The sequence below is a fragment of the Thamnophis sirtalis genome, unplaced genomic scaffold, assembly GCF_051295495.1.
Source record: "Thamnophis sirtalis isolate CommonGarterSnake01/CBP01778 unplaced genomic scaffold, rThaSir2_p1.2 scaffold_15, whole genome shotgun sequence".
NCBI classification, from domain to species: Eukaryota; Metazoa; Chordata; class Lepidosauria; order Squamata; family Natricidae; genus Thamnophis; species Thamnophis sirtalis.
In genome coordinates this window covers 11,675,680-11,700,236 of record NW_028261395.1, presented here as the reverse complement: position 1 = coordinate 11,700,236, position 24,557 = coordinate 11,675,680, and the positions used below count along the sequence as shown (strand labels likewise).

The 24,557-nt window shown below is 45.1% G+C and overlaps 1 protein-coding gene across 1 annotated transcript; it reads right to left on the bottom strand.

Moving 5' to 3' along the window:
- Positions 1-2,289: 2,289 nt before the first annotated feature.
- On the bottom strand, positions 2,290-23,760 carry LOC148042463 (vomeronasal type-2 receptor 26-like). Its single transcript, XM_087702400.1, has 6 exons — positions 23,383-23,760; positions 22,664-22,952; positions 15,988-16,782; positions 4,916-5,128; positions 4,237-4,363; positions 2,290-3,200 (listed from the first exon to the last, which is right to left on the bottom strand). The coding sequence occupies exons 1-6, from the start codon at positions 23,610-23,612 to the stop codon at positions 2,290-2,292; spliced, it is 2,565 nt and encodes an 854-aa protein (XP_087558526.1). The 5' UTR covers positions 23,613-23,760.
- Positions 23,761-24,557: the final 797 nt, after the last annotated feature.

Below are 24,557 nucleotides of genomic sequence, written 5' to 3'. Positions count from 1 at the left end.
GAAGACTTTCCATGGGTGCCTCTTGCTAGAAACCTGGATGTTCCCCCCCCCCATCCCTGTTCCTCCCCCTCCCTTTCTTGACCTGGATGAATAGGCGGCATTGAACGCAGGGAAAGGCTTTATAGACAAATTATAGAGTGGGAAATTAAAGGGCCGGAATAGTGTTAGTTGTTCCTATTTTCATTCTCTGGATGAGGAAGGAAAAAATAGAGTGGGGATTTCTAAAAGGGAGATACTTAAATAATAACAAACCCAAAGTGAAACCTCAGACAGCTGTTCCGGTAGATGCTTTCTGTGAAAGAGGCTTTGTCAGGAAATCAAGAAAGGAGGACATAATAGCGATGGAGAGCAGGTCAATCCCTGCATTCCAGCTCATTCTGCCATTCCAAGGCTTCTCATGGAGATGATCCAACAACACAGTTAGAGCAGGGCTCCTACAGCTCCCACCTGACCTCTTATAATCTTTCTCTCTCACGTACACGAACTTTTAGTTTCTGTCAGTAGGAACAAGTGCCTCAATTATTTTTCATAAGGTGTCTGGTTCATTGGCAGTTGCTGAATATTACATTCCTCTGAATGACTTTCACAGAGTTCTCTTTAGCAAGATTTATTGGGTTGAATAGGGAGGTACAAGAAGTACAGCCATTCAATCATTTCCCATTCTGAAACAAGTAGATTTGATTTTCTTTGGCTCCTGCCTACTCTCTAAGTGGAAATAATATCTCTTTTCAAATAAAAGAAACATTAACAATTCTTCCAATATCATAATGGTGTTGGATCTCATGTTTTTACATTTATTTACCTTCAAATAAAAGCCAAAGGGGCGACTTGGAGCCAATCCCCAGGGGACTCGAGTTCTGATCCTCCCTTAGGCATGAAAACTTCCTGGGGGACTTTGGGCCAATCACCAGGAGACTCCTCAGTTCCAGTCCCACCTTAGTTCTTATTGAATGGGGCTGTGGAAGTTGGAAATATTTTCTTAGATTAATTTGGGATACCAGAATTGGGGATTCCTAGAGTGGGAGATGTCCGCGTGTCCAATATTGTGGTGTGTGATGGAAAAAAGTGAAATTGTGCAAAAATGTCTATTCCATGTTGAGCAAAGCCATAAGTCTCTGCCTTCTTCTGCTTGTGGGAGAACCAGAGGCCTCTGTGTGGTCCCTGTGAATCTTAGACTGACCTTCTTCTGGTCCATCAGATCTTTTCTTACCTCCTTAAAATGAAATTCGTAAAGGGATCCTATTCCCAATTGGGAGCCATTCATAGACATAAACATTGATTAACAACAGATCAGCAATCTCTGTGGTTGGAGAGCAGAGCAGCTTCCATGGGTGCCTTTTCCTAGAAACCTCAAAGTCCCCCCCCCCTTATTCTTCCCCCTTCTTGGACCTGGATGGATATTTTGCAGCATTGAAGGTTTGTGACCTGGTCAATGATGCAGCTGCCTTTAGACAGGATCCCTCCAACCTCCTCCTGGGGAGAGTCTCAAGGTCCCCTTTCTCTGGACATCTTCTCCAGCCCTTCACAGACAAGACAAGCTTGGAAGAGGACCAGAGAAAACGCTTTAGGTCGAAATTGTAGAGTGGGAAATTAAAGGGTGTGAAAACTGCTATTTTAATTCTCTGGTTGATCAAAGAAAAAAAAATACAGTGGAAATTTTACACATTTTTTATTTACTTTGTTTTTATTATTTTGGTGTGAAGTTCATAACAAAACAAAAACAATCCCAAACTGAAATCCCAGACAGCTGTTCTGCTGAACCCTTTCTGCAAAGGAGGTTTTATCAGGAAATCAAGAAAGAATTATATATTCGATTTCCCTCCCCAGCTGACAGCCAGTCAGACATGGGATTTCATATCATTCTGGCATTCTCAGGGAGAGGATCAGGCAACCAGGCTGGTTCTTGGTTCCCACAGCTTCCTCCTGAACTCTTTTCCTCTCTCTCTCTCTCTCTCTCTCTCTCTCTCTATGTCTCTCTCTCTCCCTCCCTCCCTCCCTCCCCACCCTCTCTCTCTCTCTCTCACACACACACATTTTTAACTGTAGGAACAAGTGCCTGCATTATTTTCAAATTCAATAGCTGTTGCTGAACAGCAAATTCCTCTAAATAACTTTCAGCAAGGTTTATTAAGTTGAAAGGAAAGGGAGCTAGAACAATTCAATAATTTCCTATTTTGAAACATATGAATATTTTCTTTGACTCCTGTATATTGTCTAAATGGAAAGAATATCTCCTTTCAAACAAAATAAACTTTAACAATTCTTCCAATATCATAATGATATTATATATCATGCTTTTACATTTGTTCTGGCTGTAAGCTGTTCCTTTGTGTTCAGGTCTGGCATCAGAAGGATAATGTAGCACTTGGGGATGAAGATGCAGCCCAGCAGACCAGCACTGGAGGCCAGGATGGAGAAGACCTGAACAGCCACCATGTATTTCCCTTTGGTGCTCAGGTAGGTGGGCACAAAAGTCACCCAGACGCTGCAGAAGACCAGCATGCTGAAGGTGATCAGCTTGGCTTCATTGAAGGCCCCAGGCAGATTCCTGGCCAGGAAAGCCACCGTGAAGCAGATGGCAGCCAGGAAGCCCATGTAGCTGAGGGTGACGTAGAACATGAGAACGGCCCCTTCGTTGCATTGCAGGATTATCTCTCCAGGCTGGGAGTGGAGGTCAGAGTCAGGTAATGGGGGAGAAGCTCCCAGCCAGATGGAGCAGATGATAATTTGGACTGCAGAAGAAGACAGGATGATGGAGTTGGCCAAGCTCTTCCCCAACCATCTCTTCACTCGGTTTCCTGGTTTTGTGGCCAGGAAAGCCAGCACCACCGTGATGGTTTTGGCCAAGAGAGAAGAAACGGCAACTGAGAAGATGATGCTGAAAACCGTTTGTCGGAGAAGGCAGGTGGCTTTTCTTGGTTGACCAATGAAGAGAGAAGGAGACAAGAAGCAAAGCAGGAGGGAGACCAGGAGGATGTAGGAGAGGTCCCGGTTGTTGGCTTTGACAATGGGAGTTTCTCCATATTTAATGAAGATAATTAAAACAAGGACTGTAGTTAGGAAGAAGAGCAGGGCAAAAGAGACCAGGATGATGCCCAGATGTTCTTCATAAGACAGGAAGGCCATAACTTTGGGGATACATTGGACTCTGCCCTCATTTGGATATTTGTCATCTGGACACTTGGTGCATTTTTCTGCATCTGAGAAACCAAAAAGCAATTTTCTTTAATATTCTGTCCTTTTATCTTACAGTAAATACCTTCTTTGGATAACAACTGATACCATGGACATTTTCCAAGGAGTATTTCTTAATGATTTCATTAAAAAGAGCATAAGAAGGATATTTTTTAATATATATATATAACTAGGTATTTGAAGTTGAGGGAAGTCCTAGGATGTTAATTATTTCCTGTGCAATGTGTAGAATCTTCATAGGGAGCTACATTACTAGAAATTAGTAATGAATCATATAATCTTTTTAGGCAAACATCCTGAGTTCTGCAACATGGCAGTTAATATACTGGACTTGGAGTACTCCTACAGTAACTTGTAACACTTAAAAACAATCTTGAATTAAGGAGAAACTTCCTAATAGTTAGAACAATTATCTAGTGGAACAGCTGGACTCCAGAGGTTTTGGGTTCTTCAACACTGAATGTTTTAAAGAAGAGATTAGACAGTCACTTGTCTGAAATGGTATAGATTCTCCTGCTTCAGCAGGGGTAGAAGATCTCCAAGGCCCCTTCCAGCTCGTCTCTGATTTATTGATCTACATGACTGGCAGAATATTTGCGTAATGAGTTCCCTCCATAACTATCCACAGCACCACATTATGGACCAGTGACACCTTCTCAGTGATCCTCAAGGGGAAGATTCAATGTACAGTGAATTGCAAGATCTTTCAGAAGGTGGACCTAAAACAATTCATCAAGTTTCAAAGAACTTGGATGTTCCTAGAAAGGTGAATTTAGCAGCACAAGTCCAAACTAAAAAGCAGAAGAGATATTTCCTTAAATAGTAGTAAAGCTTCCTCAGTCTTCCACCTCCTCCTCCCAACTCTTCCCAGCCCCTTCAAAGTTTTTTTTTACTTACTTCCTTTTAAATAATAAATTGTTCAGGTTAAAAATAAAAAAAAAACTGGTGAACTTCAATCTGTCTTTTAACTTGCACTTTCATGAAAATGTTCTGGATGGATCCAGTTCCACAAAGCCTCCCATTTTCCTCAGTGTGACCCACCTTCCTGAGTGGAGAAGGTCCCCTCCGGACAAGGAACGCAGTCATAGCAGCAAACTGGCTCTCCTTCTCGAGCCCTCTTGACAAATCCAGGATGACAATTTTCCACACAGTTGGACTGAGGCAGAGACTGAGCAGAAAAATGAGGAATGCCAAAGAAAAGATGTTAGGATTCTCCGTCCATGGAAAATGGAGGGAGAAATGGATGGAGACAAGTAGCCTCTGGTCTTCACTGAGGTAAATATGAAATCACTGACTACTTTTAAACAGATGCAAGAGGGAGAACAACTGGAAGATTCTTCATTTACTTCCTCCCTTTTGATTTTGGTATTTAATATTACAATAAAGTACTTTTCTACTTTAAACTTTATTAACAGATTGAATTGAAAAAAAATTAAGTATGATGACATATGTAAAAGATTTAGGAAACTTTTATTCCATTAGATTTTTTAATATAGAATAAAACTGATGAAGAAAGAAACCTCTGACCAGTAAGATCTTGAAAGGTTTCCATAAAACAGGGCAAAGCCCTTCCACTTAGGTCCCATCTGTTGAAGAACTTCCATTAGATGACACCAACTGGCATGGAAGGCCAACCACCCTGGAGACTAGAGGTTTTGCCCACTTGAAATGGGACCTCAGGCTTTGGGAAACAGAGAAAAGACACCAAAATTTCTCCCACCTTATTGAGCAACTTTAGCTGTGAAAGAGCATCTTCTTTGATAGAAAATCTCTGTCTATCAAAATACGCCAGAATCTCTAACCTGGGATGTTCGTTGGGGAGAACCAAGAAGCCGTGAATGCCAATATCTGCTGTTATCTTTCCATTTTGGTCCAAGTACAGTTTAAAGTCAGAAATATTCCAAAATTCATTCTTCTCCAGAAAGGGATGAAACTAGAATGGGAACATCCAGAAATTTGAAAAACAGAAAACTTTGTTTCTTATCCCACATTGAATCTTTTTTCTACAATTGTCTAATCTCCAAATATGGTTAAATAGGGTACAAATACTGCCAATATCTTCATAAGTGAATGAAAAAAATTGAGAAAAATTTGTCAATCACATACTGACAAAATATAAAGAAAATATAATCCACCCAGTTGGTCAATTATAGGGAACATTCTAGAGCAGATGACAAATAAAATGAACAGACAAAAAAAAAGATGATCCATAAACTCTTTGAAAACAACAGGTTGATTCCCTGAAAGGATGGGTTGATCAAGAAGAAATCTTTCAGGCTAATCTTCTCCCTTGCAATGCTGATGGAAAACACCTCCAGATGCGCTAATAGCAGAATTATTGTAATGTGACTTTAACAAAAAATTTAAAATCTTTAAGAACAAATCTCCCACCAACACTTTTCTGAGCCTGAAAAGTTAGGGAGGATCCTTTCTGAATTTCTTTCTCTCCAATTATGTAGCTGCAGGATTCTCCCCTCTTATCTGATCCCTCCCTAGGCAGCCTCTCTTCTCCTCATCCCAAAAGTCATTCTCACATATCATCACACTTTATAAATGGATTATGGGAACTCTGGTGATAGAACTGGATTTCAATAAAGGACTCACAAAGAATCTTGTGAGTTTTGTGGAAACTTGAGGGGTGGTATGAGAACTAAATGGATAAAAACTGTCTTCAAAATATTACTCAAATAATTTTTAACAATTTTTAATCTTTCCTATGAAACCTGAAGGTGATGGATTATAATTTGCCATTGGTCATCAATACGGTAATTAATACGATCTTAGAGTAAGCTAATTTAATGTGATTTAAAGAATATAAAGTCTTTCAACTTAGAAGCTTTATTTGAAACTTTATTTTAAATTTCATTTAAAAAATTTGATAAAATAACAATGGTTTTAAATCAACTTGAAGGCAATAATCATAAGCACGCAACAATTGTTGAATAGGATGGATTGGATGAACTGGAATTTAATTTGCTGCTGGCATCCCTGAAGGAGGAGTCTGGTTTGAAGGCAGGCTGCTTGGAGATGGCTGGAGAGGCCATGGACCCTGAAGACTCAAAGTGGACAGAAGGGATGACTGATGAAACGGATTCTTTCAAGAAGATTGAGGGAGATTTGGGAATGAACTTGTCATATTTAACTGGAAAACAAAGAGTTTAGGAGTCGTCATGTTTCCATTTTCAGGAGGTCCCATGACTTTGGGGAATGGGAAGCAGTTGTTGAGAAAGATCCTAATTAAAATTTTAAGGAAATGTCTTATTAAGAATCAACCAAAGCTGTTTAACCCTGGGCAGATTCTGGATGGATCAGAGGTAATGAATGTGGTGGTCTGTAGTAGAGAAGAAGCCCCTGTAAATATTCTGTGGGTTAAATACAACAGCAGATAACACAGTATTTTAGTTATTTATTTATTTATTTATTTATTAGGCACATTTATATGCCGCCCAATCCCGAAGGACTATTGTTGGATTGCCTGTTAACTACTTTTTTTATATACAGCAGATAAATGACAAGTCACGTAGTTGTAAATAGATGTGTAATTTATAATATTGGGGCTATTTTGCAAGAAGGAGAAACTATTACAGCTATATTGTATTCAACAGGGGGGGAAATATGCATGTTTTTGCCTGTTTTTAATGCACCTTTAAAAAATGTGTTGTCTACTTTTGTTTTATCATTGTAATAGTTTTATTTTACCTTTTTGAATAAAAATTTTTATAAGAGTTTCCAGAAACAATATTTATGATTACCACGAAGAGAAGGGCGCATAAGTAAAAAGCAGTAGAAAAATATCTGATTTTTAGCAACTAGGACTTGACTAACAATAAAGTCTCATATAAGAACATGAATGATGGACTGTAAAAAAGATGAGGGATAGCAAACTTGATATATTTACTTGTGAAAATGACTCAAAATCGTAGTTAACTGGAAACAGAATCTGAGTCAGCCCAGAGACGTTCATGGAAAGAAGGTAGATGCAGCTGTAAGAATCTCAGGAAGTGAATCAGTGGTGGGTTTCTGCCAGTTCTCATCGGATCGGGATAACCGGATGGTGAAATGGACCTGGACGTACGTAACTTCCAAACGCCTGCTCGCCTGCCCCAGCCCTGTCGCTCCACGCTCACCCCCACCTGCTGGACAGGTCCAGCGGCACTATCCACCAGACAGCAGAGGCAAGCTCTACTGGATTCTACTGGATTCTACTCTCGGCGTGTAGCCATCGCTGCGTCCTTCGCGAACCTTCGCGAGCCTCCCCCTCCCCCCTGCAGTACTTTATGATCTACGACGTCTTAACAACCGATGCACCCCCCCTCTCTTTCAACCTGTTCCAGCCGCCCCCAGACTTTGGACCCTCCCAGGCCTATAGGAGAGGGGGAAGACAAGGCATTCCCCTGCATACCATCTATATACCTTCTATGGACCGTTGTTGGTTTTTGTTTTGGATTACATCCTGACCTGGAGGGGGTGAGACTGCGAAGCTCTTGCTTGTTAAAATCTGGCGTTTACGCCCTGCCCCCTCCATTTGCAACCACCTTATTCAACACGGACTTTGAACCTTTGGCCTTGGGTGCATTTTTGGGACTTAGAGGAAGGGAGAGGGGCGGAACAGCCCTCTTTGGACCGTGTCCTCTTTACTGGACTTTGCAGAGGAGAAGGTTAAGATCATTAAGACCTCCTCTCCTATCTTGATATAAGCCTGGTACGAACCTCGCACGGTTGCACAATTTTTTAACTGGTATGGTGAGTGTATGGGATTTGCATGTGATTGAGTGAATGATCCCACCTTTTTTATTATCCTATTATTATTGTATTTTATGTGTTTTAATTACTACGTGGGGACTGCTTGGGTGGGGACTGCTTGGGTGGGGACGTGGGGACTGCTTGGGTGAACAAATGAGTGTGTCTGATTCGGAGGGCCTGTTAAGGAATGCGGGAGCCATAGGGGTGGTTGATGGAACTACGGACATGGGAGTGGGCCGGAGCATTACGGTCTTAACAGGGAGGGGCAGATATGGCAGGGACTTTAGGCTACTTCAGGCTACTTCAGCTGACTGCTACTTCAGGCTACTTCAGCTGACTGCTAGATCAGCAGTTCAGCGGTTCAAATCTCACCGGCTCAGGGTTGACTCAGCCTTCCCTCCTTCCGAGGTGGGTAAAATGAGGACCCAGATTGTTGTTGGGGGCAATATGCTGACTCTCTGTAAACCGCTTAGAGAGGGCTTAAAGCCCTATGAAGCGGTATATAAGTCTACTGCTATTGCTACTGCTATTGCTTTAGGGCTGGCCATTACGGGGAAGGAGGGCTCGCTACGTCACAGAGATCCCACCTTCCAGCCCTATGAGTCCCACTCCAAGGCCAGATGGCGCGAGTAATCAGGACCCTGGTCTCAGGCTGTTGTCACTAAATGCCAGGTCTGTAGTTCATAAGGCTCCTCTCGTCCGGGACTTAATTTTAGATGAGAGGGCAGACCTGGCATGTATTACTGAAACCTGGCTGGGCCCGGAGGGAGGAGTCCCCCTCGTAGAGATGTGCCCAGAGGGTTTTCAGGTGCTCCATCAGCCGAGAGCTCAAGGAAGGGGTGGGGGTGTGGCCATTGTTATCTGAGAGTCTCTAGTACCTCGTAGGATCCCTGCTCCGGAGCTTGTCGGGTGTGAGTCCCTGCTGGTGAAGTTGGACCTCAAGGGTCAAGTGGGCTGCTGCTAACGTACCTGCCTCCCAACAGCGTTGCAGCAGCCCTCCCCTCGCTCCTCGAGTCGGTAGCCGAGCTGGCAATTGAGTTTCCCAGGCTCATGGTTCTGGGGGATTTCAATTTGCCCTCGCTCGGTGACCACTCTGATGGAGCGCAGGAGTTCATGGCTTCCATGACAGCCATGGGCTTGACCCAAGTAATTCGGGGCCCAACTCACTCGGCGGGTCACACGCTCGACCTCGTATTTCTCTCGGAGCAGTGGACTTGTGATCTTGGTCTGAGGGGTAGTGAGATCGTACCCCTGTCGTGGTCAGACCACTACCTACTGAGGCTTGACTTTTGGAGACCAAACCCCCACTGTAGGGAGGAGGAACCGACCAGGTGGTTCCGCCCCAGGCGACTTATGGACCCTTTGGGATTCCAGACGGAACTTGGGGTTATTCCTGATACCCTCGCCCGCAGTCCGGCGGAGACTCTGGTTGCTGCTTGGAACTCGGCAGCGACGGAGTCTCTTAACCGGATTGCGCCGCTACGGCCTCTCCGAGGCAGTGGATCCAGGAGGGCCCCTTGGTTTACCGAGGAACTCCGGGAGATGAAGCGCCGGAAGAGACGCCTAGAGCACCAATGGAGATCCAGTAAATCCGAATCGAAACGAGCACATTTAACATCCTGCATCAGAGAGTACATCCGGGCAATCAGGACGTCAAAAAGAACTTACATTGCCACTCTGATTGCTTCCGCTGAGTCGCGCCCAGCCGCCCTGTTTAGGATAGCCCGTTCCCTCCTAAATAGGAGGGATACGGGTGATCCGTTGCAGGGCAGGGTTGAGGACTACGTCCAGTTTCTCGCGGATAAAGTTGCTCGGTTTCGGGCGGACCTGGACTCCAATTCTGCGGACCCAGCCGAGGCACCAAGGGATATTCTGGTAGGTCATCGCTGGATTGATTTTCAAGTTGTTACCCCCGAGGACGTGGACAAGGCCATGAGAGCTGTAGGTGCCTCCACATGTGTACTGGACCCGTGCCCCTCCTGGCTGGTTGTTAACAGAAGGGAGGTGACATGGGGCTGGATCCAGGCGGTTGTTGCTGCCTCCCTCCGGGAGGGGGTCTTTCCCCCCGCCTTAAAGGCGGCGGTGGTGAGACCCCTCCTGAAGAAACCATCCTTGGATCCAGATGTTCTTAACAACTATCGCCACGTCTCCAACCTCCCCTTTGTGGGGAAGGTTGTTGAGAAGGTGGTGGCCTTTCAGCTCCAGCGGTCCTTGGAGGAAGCCAGTTATCTCTATCCATTCCAGTCTGGCTTCAGGCCTGGCTGCAGGACAGAAACCGCTTTGGTCGCATTGACCGATGATCTCTGGCGAGCCAGGGATGGAGGCCATGCCTCCATCCTGGTGCTCCTTGACCTCTCTGCGGCTTTCGATACTATCGACCATGGTATCCTTCTGCGACGACTGCGGGAGGTGGGGGTGGGAGGCACTGTTTTACGGTGGTTCTCCTCTTACCTCTCGGACAGGTCGCAGTCGGTGTTAGTCGGAGGGCAGAGATCGACCCCTAGGCCCCTAACATATGGGGTGCCACAGGGTTCGGTCCTGTCCCCCCTACTTTTTAATATCTACATGAAACCGCTGGGCGAGATCATTCGACGGCACGGGATAAAATACCACCAGTATGCGGATGATACACAGTTGTATTTGTCCGCCCCGTGCCAACTCAATGAAGCGATGGACGTGATGAGCCGGGGCCTTGAGGCTGTTAGAGACTGGATGGGGGTTAACAAGCTTGTACTCAATCCAGATAAGACCGAGTGGCTGCTGTGCTTCCCTCCCAATAATTGGCCAAGTGTTCCATCTCTCAGGCTAGGGGGTCAAATATTACGCCCCTCAGATAGGGTCCGCAAGTTGGGAGTCCTCCTGGACCCACAGCTGACTTTTGAACACCATTTGTCAGCTGTGACCAGGGGGGCATTTGCCCAGGTTCGCCTGGTGCACCAGTTGCGTCCCTACCTGAAACGGGAGGCTCTCACAACAGTCACTCGTGCCCTTGTGACCTCTAGGCTGGAGTACTGTAATGTGCTCTACATGGGGCTGCCCTTGAAGAGCATTCGGCGACTTCAGTTGGTCCAGAATGCAGCCGCGCGAGCGATCGTGGGTGCACCTCGTTTCACCCACGTAACACCTATCCTCCGCGAGCTGCACTGGCTACCTGTTGATCTGCGGGTGCGCTTCAAGGTGCTTGTTTCACCTTTAAAGCCCTTCATGGTATTGGATCTGGGTACTTGAGAGACCGCCTACTGCCAATTACCTCCACTAGGCCAATAAGATCCCATAGATTAGGCCTCCTCCAAATTCCATCAGCCAGTCAATGTCGACTGGCAACTACCCGGAGGAGAGCCTTCTCGGTGGCTGCTCCAACCCTATGGAATGAACTCCCCATGGAGATTCTTACCCTCACCATCCTCCAGACCTTCCGCATAGCCTTAAAAACCTGGCTGTCCCGACAGGCCTGGGGCTAAAGACTTCAACCCCACCCAAATAGTATGACTGTTGCGCTTTTTAATGATGGATTGTCTTTATGTGTGTATCTTGTTTTGTTTTTCCCTCCCCCTGGATTGTGAGCCGCCCTGAGTCCCCTCAGGGAAAAGGGCGGCATATAAATAAAGTTAAAATCCAAAATCCAAAAAATCCAAGCTCAGGAGTTTTCTCCTGGATTCCCCGCTTTCTTGCTTCCACAGATCTCCCAAAGTTCTTTCCACAACGTGTGATAGCTTTCTACTGGATTCCTCTCTGTCTTGCTTCCTCTGATCTCCCAAAGTTCTTTCCACAACATGTGATAGCTTTCTACTGGATTCCTCTCTGTCTTGCTTCCTCTGATCTCCCAAAGTTCTTTCCACAACATGTGATAGCTTTCTACTGGATTCCTCTCTGTCTTGCTTCCTCTGATCTCCCAAAGTTCTTTCCACAACGTGTGATAGCTTTCTACTGGATTCCTCTCTGTCTTGCTTCCTCTGATCTCCCAAAGTTCTTTCCACAACGTGTGATAGCTTTCTACTGGATTCCTCTCTGTCTTGCTTCCTCTGATCTCCCAAAGTTCTTTCCACAACATGTGATAGCTTTCTACTGGATTCCTCTCTGTCTTGCTTCCTCTGATATCCCAAAGTTCTTTCCACAACGTGTGATAGCTTTCTACTGGATTCCTCTCTGTCTTGCTTCCTCTGATCTCCCAAAGTTTTTTCCCCAATGTGTGATAGCTTTCTACTGGATTCCTCTCTGTTGTGACTTCTCCGATCTCCCTAATTTCGGCCCTTAATCCTCCAGTTGTCTTTTTTTGAAAGGTCCCCCCCCCCCTTCATAGGAGTTCAAAACAAAATTGCCACATGGCTTGGGGGTGGTGGTGGTCATGTGACTGAGTCTGCATGAGTGATGTCAAGTTGGCCATACCTGCCCAGTCACATGACTGCCAAGCCACACCCACAAAGTAGGCTACACCCACAGAATAGGTTCTAAAAAAATTGAAACCCACCACTGAAGTGAATGTTCTGGTTTGGGGAGACCCCAACTCAAGGACCAGGTCCCCTTGCAGGCACCGAGGTTGGAGGAGAATTTGTACAAAATCTATGTGAACTTCAGGGAAGGACAATGAAGCCAAGGAAGAGATCAAAGGAGCTGCTCTTAGCCTTGAGGAAAGACAGCAAGGAGAAGAGCTGAAGATCAGGAGGAGTCTGGGAGCCCCTTTTCCAACTGACACAATTTCTCGGTTGGGGAAGGGAGGATACAGCCAGTGGTGAGATTCAGCAAGTTCAGCCCCCCCCCCCCCCCGGTAGTAAAAATTCTGCCTGGCCGTGTCCGCCCCACCACTACTTGCCTCGCAGGCCTCGGCTGGAGCCTTAGAGTCATTGCTGCAGCTGCTCTTTGGCTCCCTTGCCTCAACCACATGTCCATGCAGCCCAGCTTGTTTGGCTGCCTTTGCTGTGGCCTCCTTCTCGTCTTGGTCTGCTCACCTCAGGCTGCTCCCAACGACTCCAGCAGCAACCATTCTTCACCTTTTCCCTCTTTCCTTTCTTTTCCTTTCTCTTTTCCTTTTACCTTACCTTCCCCTCCCATTCCCACTGTTTTTTATCCTTTCCTTCTTTCCCATTTCCTTTCCTTCCCTAACCCCCCTCCCTCCCTCCCTCCCTCCCTCCCTTCCTGGGAGTCTGAGGGAGAGTCAGGGGACGAAAGAAAAGGAAGAAGAAAGAAAAGGAAAAGAAAGGAAAGGAAAGGAGAGATAGAAAGATGTAGCTATGGAAGGAAGGGAAAGAAAGAGAGGGAGGGAGGGAGGTGGAAGTGAATGAGTTATAGTTGGATGGATGGGTCAATAGATACAGGGAGGGAGGGAGAGAGGGAGGGAGGGAGGGAGGGAAAGAGAGAAAATGAGAGGAAGGAAGGAGACAAACCATGGCTTCACAAGACTCTTTCAAACAGCACAACAATGTTTGAAAGGGCTGGAAGGGATCTTGGGGGTCATTTTCTAGTCCAATCCCTGCTCTAGTAGGGTCAGAAGGGACCTTGGAAGCCATCTAATTCAACCCCCTCCTCCAGCTGGAGACCTTATATCCTCTGGATTATTTTGGTGCCTCTAACAAAGAGGAAAATTGCCAGAAAAGGGAAGGAGTTTACTAGGACAAGGCTGCCATGCAGAGGAAGGCAGAGACAGTCCTTGACTTATGACAATTGAGTCCAACATTTTGGTTGCTAAGCAAGAGCATTGTTAAGTGAGCTTTGCCACATTTTACTCAATCCATGACATCTCCTGGCTCTAACAGTCATGTGCAGGCTAGGGAAGAACATCTGAAGGCCTGTGTAATGTTCTAATGCGCAGAAGTGATAGTTAAATGTGTGGCAGAAAGTGGACTCTGGGTGTGTTTTTAAAAACGCAATAAGTGAGGTTGAATGTGTATAGTTTTAGAAGAGCTCTGTGTTTGTGTTTGTGTGTGTGTGTGTGTGTGTGTGTGTACATACACATACAGTGTATAAAGTAGATAACGTATCTTTTTGTGTGCCTATACACACACTATACCTTGTAATATGTATGTACACATATGGCATATATACATAGGAATAAATTGTATATTTTGGATGTTCATTAGTAGTAAATAAATAGACAGGGAAATTGTATCTTGTTGATGCAAGGAGAGGCCAGGCAAGGTACCTCTTGACGTGAGTGATGTCAAGTTGGCCACGTCTACCCAATCACATGACCACCAAGTCATGCCCACTCAGTTACATGACCACCAAGCCACACCCACCCAGTACATGCCCACAGAACCAGTAGAAAAAAGATTTGAATCCCACCACTGGATACAACCCTCTTCCAATAACTGACTCCTGTTACACACGAGTGTAAGATCTGCTCACTCTTATTCCAGAGTGTCAGACTTGGAAAAAGTGAATTCAGTTACAAGAGAGGAGATTTTAACTGAATGACAGAAAAAATATGATAAAAGGATGAGCTGTTTTAGAGCTGAGCCAGTAAAGCAGAGAAGTTCAGTCTCCTCTTCATGGATCGTCTGAGAGCAAAGACTGAGCAGCCATCAGTCAGAGAAGCTTGAACTGGGATTCCTGCAGAAAGGAGGGGTTGGGCTAGATGGTCTCAGGGAATCCTCCTAATTTATAAAGGTTGTCATGCCACAAAAAGTACTGTAGTTTTCGGAGTATAAAATGCATCGGAGTATAAGACGCACCAAGCTTTTGAAGACACATTTTTTTTAAAAAAGTAGGTAGGTAGGTAGGTAGGTAGGTAGGTAGGTAGGTAGAGGGATAGAGAGAGAGAAATAAAAAGAGATAGAGAGAGAAATACAGTAGGGAGAGAGGGAGAAAGAGAGAGTAGGTAGATAGGTAGATGTTTCCAGGTGTATTTATCCATGTGCTGGAGAAGGAAATCGCTGACAATCTGCAGCACCTAAGACTTTGTTTCTGCTGGCTCAGCACTTGATCAATGTAATTTTCATCAACCAGTTAAAGAGCTTTCCAAGAGTTGGGGGAAAGTTTTTACACTCTGCAAACCTTCCCAAAACAGCCTGTTTTTGTGAAAACGCCCCCCCCCCTTTTAAAAAGTCATCAATGGCCTTGGTGGGATTTGCAAAGTGTTCCTAGGGGGAGGGCAAAAATGAGCACATATTGGCCTATTTTTCTCAAAAACAAGCCCATTTTGTGCAAACAAAATGCATGCATAGCTTTATGGAGGCTTATAGAGTGCTCGTGGGGGTTGCGGGTGGCAAAAATGGTTAATTTTTTGCTCATTACTGCCCTCCCCAGCCCCCAGGAGCTCTCTGAAAGCCTCCATAAGGGTATGCACGGCCATTTTGGTGAAGGGGCGGGGCTTCGGGAGGCAAAAAATGCTGTATTGGATGTATAAGATGCATCCAGATTTTCAGCCTCTTTTTTGAGGAAAAAAGGTGCATCTTATATTCTGAAAAATATGGTAACTGTTGTGCTGTTGTTGCTCTAGCCCCACCCAGTGGCCGGGGGCAGATAAGCCTAACTATAAGGTCTGAAGCCAGACTCCATTTTCTGTCAGCCTTTGGAGAAGACGGAAGCAGCCGTTGTGACCGAGACCCCTGGTCATCCAGAGACAAACTCTGTCCCTCACACGGAGCATCTCTGGAGAGGTTCCAGCTGCTTCTTTCCTGGCTGTTAGTTAATGCTGCCTATCCCGTCTTTCTATTTGATTTCCACTCTTTACATCTCCTCAATTTCACCTGCCCTCTTCTCCCAATAAAGCATCTAGATCCACGCCAGGCTCCCTTTCATTGGAGGAGAATAGGGGGGCTTAGCTGCCTGTCCAGCTGCACACAGACCCACCTGCAATGGGGACGGAAGGAAGGTGGAATTCCACCAGGCTAATCACAAACCCACAAATACGGGAATTTATTTTGAAAAGAATACAGCATTTTCCAATTAGCAGTGCTAAATATAAAAATGCCATGGTATCTACTCTTTGGAGCCATTAATTCCCTGAATAATTAAATTGGCCAGATCTGTTGGGATGGTTCCCCTCCTTCTCCTCTGGATCCCTTCTCCAAAGGATCTAAGATTAATGGATCCATATCTGGATCCTCTTACCTGCCATGGCTGCAGCCTTGGAGACCCCGAGATCTTTTCTCCCTCCTTCCTTCCCCTCCTCGATCTGGAGGAATATGCAGCATTCAGGGCCTGGGCCAGAGTCTTCGCGAGAGTGTAATGGCTGTAGTCAATTGGGCCCCTTTCTCTGTCCCTTTTCCACTGGGTCTCCAGTGGGGCTTTCTGGGTGCATCTTCTGCGGTCTTTGACAGAAAAGGCGTTCTTTGAAAGAGAACAATGAAAATAATGATCTTGAAACTTTTCTTCCACAAATAAAAAGGGTTCAAAGGTAGAATCTTTTGGCCTTTCTTTTTCCTGATAACCAAACATCCAAATACTATGGATGTATTTGAGAAGTCTGTGCTTGTTTATTTCGAACCCTGTAAAACTTGTGAGGATCCAGACTTTCCCCTCAATGGGTCCTGGCAGACGCATAAAAGTTAAATGGAAAGGAAGAATTCTCTCCAAAATGGAATCAAGTTCTATGAAGTGAACAAAGACGTTGACTTGTCTCCACTTAGAGAGGGAATCCCTGAGGTATGCAGTATATCCAGTTGTTGAGAACAGTTGTGATATAACCACACAAATTCCATTCCTGACAAGCACAGGAGTAAAAGTCCTCATGAAATTCTCTCCCTTTTCTGTGTCTGAAGCAAAGAGGCCAATCAGGGTCCATCTGAAGTGGAGGAGCAGCTGGACAATTGCTGGGTAATGGAATCCTTCTTTGGGGAACATGTGGTGGAAAAAGGGGAATTTGTTTTTATCACTCAGAGCCTCTGAAGCACTTAAACGATTGATCTGGAAAAGGAATTGAAAGGATTAGAGCCGTGATGGGGAACCTGTGACATGCAGAGCGTCCTTTCCCGGCACACCAGCCACCCCAGCCCAGCTCCACTAACATCCACATGCAGGCGCACCTCCTGCCAGCCAGCTGGTTTTTGGGCCTTTGTGGGGGGCCAGGGCGGGGGACGCATGAGTGTGTGTGTGTGTGTGTGTGTGTGTGTGTGTGTGTGTATGTGCTCACATTGCGCAGGAAACTCCGGTGGGCTGGAATGAATGGTCTGGGCCTCCAGTGCTTTCTCGCTCAGTAGGAGGCTTCCTTCCGCCTTCAAACAGTTGCAAGGGTTTTATTTTTTATTTTTTTCTTTGAGGTTGGTACAGGAGGCTTTCCAGGGCCAAAATGGGGTGCAGAAAGCGCAGGGTTTTTCCCCCCCCATTTTGGCCCTGGAAAGCCTCTTGCACCAACCTGGGAGGAAAGAAAAAACCCTGCAACTGTTTGAAGGCTGAAGAAAGCCTCCAACTGAGCAAGGAAGCATCGGGGGGGGGGGAGGCCATCCACACTCACTTCCAGCCCACCAGAGTTTTCTGCCCCAGTGCAGAAATGAGAGCCTGTCCTGTGGAGCCCACTGCCGCTTGGGCTGGCTGGCTGGGGAGGGGGCAATCATGGTGCTTAGGTGGCAGCAGCCTGCATGCCCCAACTGTGCCAGGGAGGAAATGAGAGGCCCTGCTTGAATGGGGATGAAAGTACAAACACAACCTGTCTCCCTACTCAGCTGTCGCCCACACCATTGGCAGCAGTTTGGGTGCGCTGGCTGAAGCACACTTTCTCTCATGAAATGCAAGCGTGGAATAAACTGAGCCTGGTTTGTTCTCAGTCTTTTCAGTGGCCACAAACTACTAGCAAAATTGCCATTTGATCATTAGGCAAGGAATGTTTTCCCTTTTGCATTGGAGCATCCCAGTCGGGACAGGAAAGACCAAGAAAAATAAGGAAAGAGGGGAAGAGAGCAAGGAAGCAAAAAGAGGAAAAGAGGGGAAGAAAGAATGAAGAGGGGAGCTAACAAAAAGGAAGGAAGGAGATTATAAGGAGAGAGAGTGAAGGTATGAGGTAAATTCTGCTTTAGCACTTGATTTCCAGCAGCGCTGCTGCCTTTTACCATCCCCTTGTCCCCTTCTCCTGACCTCTCCTGGTGGTCTCCCATCCTATCATTGAGGATGCTTTGGTTACAAAGCTAGGTCTCATAAGGAGAGAGAGTGGGCCTCCCTCTGACCCACACACTTTGCCCTCCTGCACACACCATTGGCAACCAAGGAGAGTGAGCACAGCAGCAGTGAGAGCATGCCCACCATGGCCTCCAAAATCAACCACAATGGGGCCCTCATTGAAATTGAGTTTGACACCCCTGGACTAACAGATGACCTGAGTGCTGCATGTGTTGCTCTCAAAGTTGCATGGATAAAACTTCTAGGCCAGCGATGGCAAACCTTTTTTGGCTCACCTGCCATAAGCGGGGGAGCACAGGGGGGGGGGTTGTGCGCAGGCATGCTGCACCCATACCCATATTGCAATGTGTGACACCTCCCCGCCAACGTGCATGCGTGCATAACAGCTATGACCCCCCTTTTTTGCATGCTTTTTTCACCCTCCCCAGGCGCCAGAGGTTTTATAGGAGACTGGGGAGGGTGAAAACAGCCTCCCCCACCTCCCCGGAGGCCCTCTGGAGGCTTCAGGAGCTTCCCTGAAGCCTCAGGAGGACTAAAAACGACCCTATGAGCAAATGGAAGTGACAGCCGGTTTGCTCATAGGGCCAGTTAAACCTCTTCAGAGCCTTCAGGAGCACTCAGGAGGCTTCCCTGACGGCTCCGGTGGACGAAAAACGACCATACAAGAAAACCATAAGTCACTTCCAGTTTGCTCGTAGGGTCATTTTTAGTCCTCCAGAGCCTTCAGGGACTTCCTGTTTGCTCGTAGGGTCATTTTTAGTCCTCCCAAAGCTTCAGGGAAGCCCCCTGAATGTCCCTGAAGGCTCCGGAGGGCTTAAACCTGCCCTACGAGCGAACCGGAAGTCTGTTCCCAAGCGTCCAGTTTGCCCTTAGGGCCCTTTTTTTGGACTCTGGTGGCTTCAGGGACTCGGGGGCTGGTGGTCTGTTTTCGCCATCCTCAGGCTCCTGTAAAGCCTCTGGAGCCTAGGGAGGGCGAAAAATGGCTTTTAAAAAGGCTGAACTGAAATGGCATGCGTGCCTGCCAGGTAACAGGGCAACACTTTGCGTGCCCTGACAAATGGCTCCGCGTGCCACCTGTTGCACGTGTGCCATAGGTTCGCCATCCTGGTTATAGGCGAATTGCCAACCTTAGCCTAGCAAAGTAACGTCTTGTGAAAAGTAAAATGTGGATTCTGCCAAGGAGCCTTGTTTGTAACTTAAAATGTAAGTTCTGCATTCCCTAACAAAGCTCTGAGTTATACGCCAGAAAATGTATTTCATTTCCCTTCTAAAGTCCATTGTTTTCAGAGCACTGAGAAAAATCATGAAATTCACATGATATCAATTTGTGTTTCTATAGCAATGACGTTCTGTGCAAGCTGTGTGAGCTGTAAGATATTTGGAAAAGTTTTTGGTGTAGGCCTGTTTTTCTCTCTCTGCCTGCTCTGTTAAGGCGGGAGACCAAAAGGTCGTCCAGTCTTTTGCTTTCTCCAGAAATAAAAGCTGATAATCCGTAGCCTCATCTTCAGAGTTTCACTGGACTTATCAGATACTGAGCTGCATTCAAAATCCTTGCACAATGAAGAATGCTGTGTTATATTTGGGTCAGATCAAGTCCACAATATTAGATTTTAATAAAACCAATCTTGTTCTCAGGAAAGCATTAGAATCATTTGTGAATTAGACATTGTTTAAAATATTAAAGACAGAATATTAGCAAGATTGTATAATAAAAGCGGAAAATAATAAACAAATTAAAAAACTATAAACAATGTAAATCATATTACTGTATCTCACCCCTACAATTTATTTCAATTAGATTAACATGTGCAAATGCCAACTGAATTATTCTATTCCAATAAACGGCCTACTATAATTTTGAGGGTTCCTGCATATTTTAATGCTTCTAGGGCCCAGATTCTTTGTGGATTCTTTGTCAGTTGTACAATCCAAGATTGGTCTTTAATTGAAGTTTTCTCTGTTCTAACAGCCACAATTTTCTGAGTCTGTCAGTTTCCATAGATTAAATTTTATGCCAATACCCATATTTTCTGATTTTAGGCAAAGCAGAAATTGTGAAAATTCCCAAATCAGCTCTGAGGGGCAGCAGCTAGAGTCCTTTTGTCCTCCCCAAGATAATCCTCAGCGGCTGGGATTGGGTTGGTTCTGCTGGTGGTTTCTCTCTGAAGCCCCAAACATCAGATTGATGTAAGAACATGGGGGAAACCTTGGCCTCACATACTTCAATAATTGGGGCTGAGGAAGCTGGAGAGGTATGAGGTTTTCTTTTAAGCACCACTTTCACTCATGTCTTCGATCTAACTGAGCTCCTTTGATGATGAGGGAGCCAAGATTCAGTCTCAGAGAAAACTACCCCAGGTAAGGAAAGGTCTTGTCTTACTTGCTCTATTGGCTGACCATCTATGGTTAGGATGTCATTTCCCAAAGACCATAACTTTTGAGCTTGATTTATTATCAGATAATTATTATGAGAAAAGAACCCAGTTTAAGTATGATAATATCACAGTGTAAATCAGCACATTCCAATAGGTACTTAGCATGCTAAACATATGTACCTATAACAGAAGTTATAACAAAATAAAATGGTTGGAGGGGAACTTTGAGGTCTTCTAGTCCAACCCTCTGCTCAAGAAAGAGACCATATTCCAGGGGTCCTCAAACTATGGCCCGCAGGCCAGATAAATCCCACTGAAGCCATTAATCCGACCCACGTGGGACCATGAGGGTACCCCACCCAAATCACCCCGGCCACCCGCCGGCTGAGCTCATGCCTTACCTTCGCAAGCCCCACGTAGTGAAACTGCAAAATTAAGAAAAAAGCATTTGGCTGGCAGAGAGTTTCTGGGGGCCCAGGATGCACGGAGGCCTCAGGAGGGGAAATGGTGCTCACTGCCTTAGCTTCTTAGTTCGAGCTAAATGGAACGCAAAGCCATGTTGCCTGGCATGCGCGGCCTTGCCTGTTGCTCTTCTGGGTTTCTGGTGCGCATGTTTGCACAATGATCAGCTGGCATTTGCGTGCATTGCAGTGCCAGAAACTGGAAGAGGTGGTATTCTGGTTTCCACAAGCGCATGCGCACCAGCCAACTGATCATTGCACGCGTGCAAGCCAGAAACCGGAAGAGGATCTGCCTAGTGTGCATGCACACTGGGCAACTCCTCTTCCAGATCACGTCCCTGACAAGAGCCCTTGGTGCTGAAAAGGTTCTCCATCCATGCACTATTCCAAGGGTGGTTTTTCCATGACATTATAAAGCAGTACCAATACTTCACATTTGAGAGATTGTCCTCTAAGATTCCAAGATCCCTCTCACAGTTACTGCTATTGAGCCAGGTTTCACCTAATCTGTACCTGTACATTTGGTTTTTCTAGCCTAAGTGTAAGACTTTACTTTTCTCTACATTGAATTTCATTTTCTTAGGCCCAGGGTTCAAGTCCATCTAGATCCACCTGGACCTTGAGCCTATCTTCTGGGGAATTGGCTATTCCTGCCAGTTACTGTCTTCTGTAAATTTGATGAGTTCCCCATCTATCCCTCATCCAAACCATTGATGAAGATGTTGAAGAGTACTGGGCCTAAAATAGAACCTTGGGGTCCCCCACTGCTTGTTTCCCTCCATGCAGACGTAGTTCCGTTGAGGACCACAGGTTGAGTCCATCTGGGGGTGATGCTGTCTATCCCACATATTTTTAGCTTTTGAAGAAGTAGATGGTGGTTTACTTTGTCAAAGCCTTTCTAAAATCCAAGTACTGTATACTATGTGCACTGCATTTCGCTGGTCCATTAATTTAGTAATTTTTGTCAAACAATGAAATAACATTTATTTATCATCTGTTTTTGGATCCTTCATTCGTTGAAGTAGGTTGTCAATATCTAGACTGATTAACAAGGGTTCAAATATGCATCCTTCCCTTCCACCTTGGTAAGTATCAATCCTTCTTCTCATGGCTCCATTGAGCCCAAACCTCCCTCTTAAACAAGGACCTGGAGAAAGAGCTTGGATCAGGGCCAACAGGCTGAGCTCCATTTTGAGGGCAATCAATTTCCTATATAATATTTCTCTGTTAATTATGACAAATGCAATAACATCTAGACAGCCAACAAACTCTGTTTTAGTTTGCTGATATAGATAAGAGATTTTAAGACAAATTGTTAGCAATATTAGATTATTGACATGCAATATTTATTATAAAATCTATATAGCTCTTCACTACCTAAAACCTTCTGGTTCTTCTGCAAGGAATGTATTTTTCTCAAGTTTAACTAAGAGGATCATGGCATAAAGTTTAGCCACAATATCTCCTAGTCAGTTTGGCCTATAATTGCTAGACTTCTTTTTATTCCACTTTTTAATCAGATAAAATGCTACTATTGCCGACTTCAATCCGACTGGATATTGTAGAACTTTTTTATATGTGAAAATGAAGATGCCAATAGAGACCCCAACAACCAGGGATATTTTTTGATCAATCAAATAGTTGGTAGAATGAATTGCTTGCATTTCAGGCCTTTTATGATTAATCTCACCATGAACATAAAGGGGTAAAATATTGAAATTTTTGCTAATATGGAGAAAAGCAGCTCTTGGATTCCATGGAGAAGACATGACTGCATCTATTGCTCACCCACCATCACCCACCCCTCACTCTACCAGATGGAGAAAAACCCACACAAACCTGTGGGATTTTGTAGGTGCCTCCTAATGTTGATGCCTGGATGGAGATGTCCCTGAGAGCTCCATCAAGTAGAGCCAGAAGGTTCTCCTTCCTTCCACAGCCGTAGTTGGGGACATTGGCTTCTCCAGTGGAGAGAATGTCCAGCAAGGCATCTGAAGTGCGGAAAGTGCTCAAATAGGTGTCATGGATGTTGTAGCCCAGTGTGAGATTGTGCAGGAGCTGGGAATTCTTGTTGACCATTTGAATGTTGAAAATGAACATTAAGCCATCTGGAAAACCATAAACATCCCTATTGTAAAAAAAAATGTTATTATAATGGGCAGCAACAAATACTTTTTAAAAATATATAAGCCTCCAAAAGCCTACTGAACCTTAAGCCAACATTGATCCAAAAGCAATGATCAGTTATGCAAATATGGAAATGGGCTGAGGTATGACAACTACGACTGGTTCCACCACTACTTTAAATAGAATTCATGATTCAAGGATTGAACTGAGAGAGGAAAATAATCTGCAGCCCTTTCAGCTTTTTTTCCAGGCCTTTTTTTCGATTTGAGTTTCTTTCACAAAATCAGACAAGAGAGAGAAACCAAGAAAATCAAAATCATTGAGGAAATTAGACACAATCCCCAATATAGGAATAAATGAAAAATAAAAACAGAAAAGAAGGAGATTGTTAGAATGGAGGGAGTGCAACTCTATCACCCTGAATGACTTACGGATCATGAAAAACAAACTGAAGAGAAGGAGCCACGTTGAAAAGCAAGTTTGTATGCAGTCTTTCCCTTCCAGTGGCGACTATACCGATGAGATGGTCTCCTGGGCTGTAAAAGCTCTGTGGTCGTTTTCCATCCTGGTGCTCCAAACTCTGCGGGCATTTCATTCCCAGCTTCCCAGAGACTGGATGGGACAAAAGCAGCATCAGAAGCAGAAGCAGGAGGTCCATCATTCATGGGGCGAATCAATCAATCCCCTTCCTGTTTCTAAAGAAGAATTAGAAGAATTCAAAGAAGTCTCACAAGGTGGAATATGATCCAGTTGCTTTCCTGATTCAAACACAGAGAAACACTCAGCTTCATCTGGAAAGGAGAGAGATGGACATTCAAGAGCACAGACCTTGCCTGTCCCAAAACTCCCTATTTCTCTACCCAAAGTCTCCCCTGGAGGATTTGGCCAAAGAGCAGAGTGAAACTTTTATCATAATTCTCCCTCTCAGGAGGGATCCCTGGATAATTCAACCAGTTCTTGGACTCAAAGGTTGTTGGGAAATTCTCTGGAGGGAAATGAAAGGGAAATAATCCCTGTGTGATTCATAATAACAGGGGCAGATATCGAATTAAAGCCATCATCTAGAATTGAGAGATTTGGGGTCTCCATGCTTGAAACTGACCCCAGAGGGAATACACAGCACCTGTGGCTGAAGAAACAAATACATCTGAGATTTGTTGGCATAGTGATAAAAGACAAAACTCCAGGGACCAGTTAATGGCGGAGCATATCACAGAACTGAAATAGTTGGCAGCTGAGTTGGAACCAAAATGTTCTTTATTTTGAAAGCTAATGCTCAAGGGCACCACACAAAAGGGCTGATGCGATAGCATGGCCTGTTTCCAAGAACAAAATCAACTTTATTGAAAAACTAGTTACCAGAATTTTGCAGAGTTAAAAAAAATGAGAGAGAGGGAGGGAGGGAGGGTGAGGGGAGAGAGAGAGAGAGGTTAGAAAAAACGAAATCAGGGCTGCCTCTCACCCCATGGAATCAACACAACCACTGATGGTCCTAACTTCCAGGTTGATGAACTGAGAGGCTCCTTTGACTTTCAGACCCAGAAATTCCAGAAAGACAATCAGTGGATGAAAGATCAGGACAGCTGTCCAGGAGAAAGTGGATCAA

Excerpts from the sequence above, each read along its gene's own strand:
- LOC148042463 (XM_087702400.1), bottom strand. The coding sequence starts at position 23,612 with ATGATGGACCTCCTGCTTCTGCTTCTGATGCTGCTTTTGTCCCATCCA. Across the intron at positions 4,364-4,915 it reads AGCTAAAGTTGCTCAATAAG|TCTCTGCCTCAGTCCAACTG; the intron begins GTGGGAGAAATT and ends TTTTCTGCTCAG. Across the intron at positions 3,201-4,236 it reads GACCTTCTCCACTCAGGAAG|ATGCAGAAAAATGCACCAAG; the intron begins GTGGGTCACACT and ends TTGGTTTCTCAG.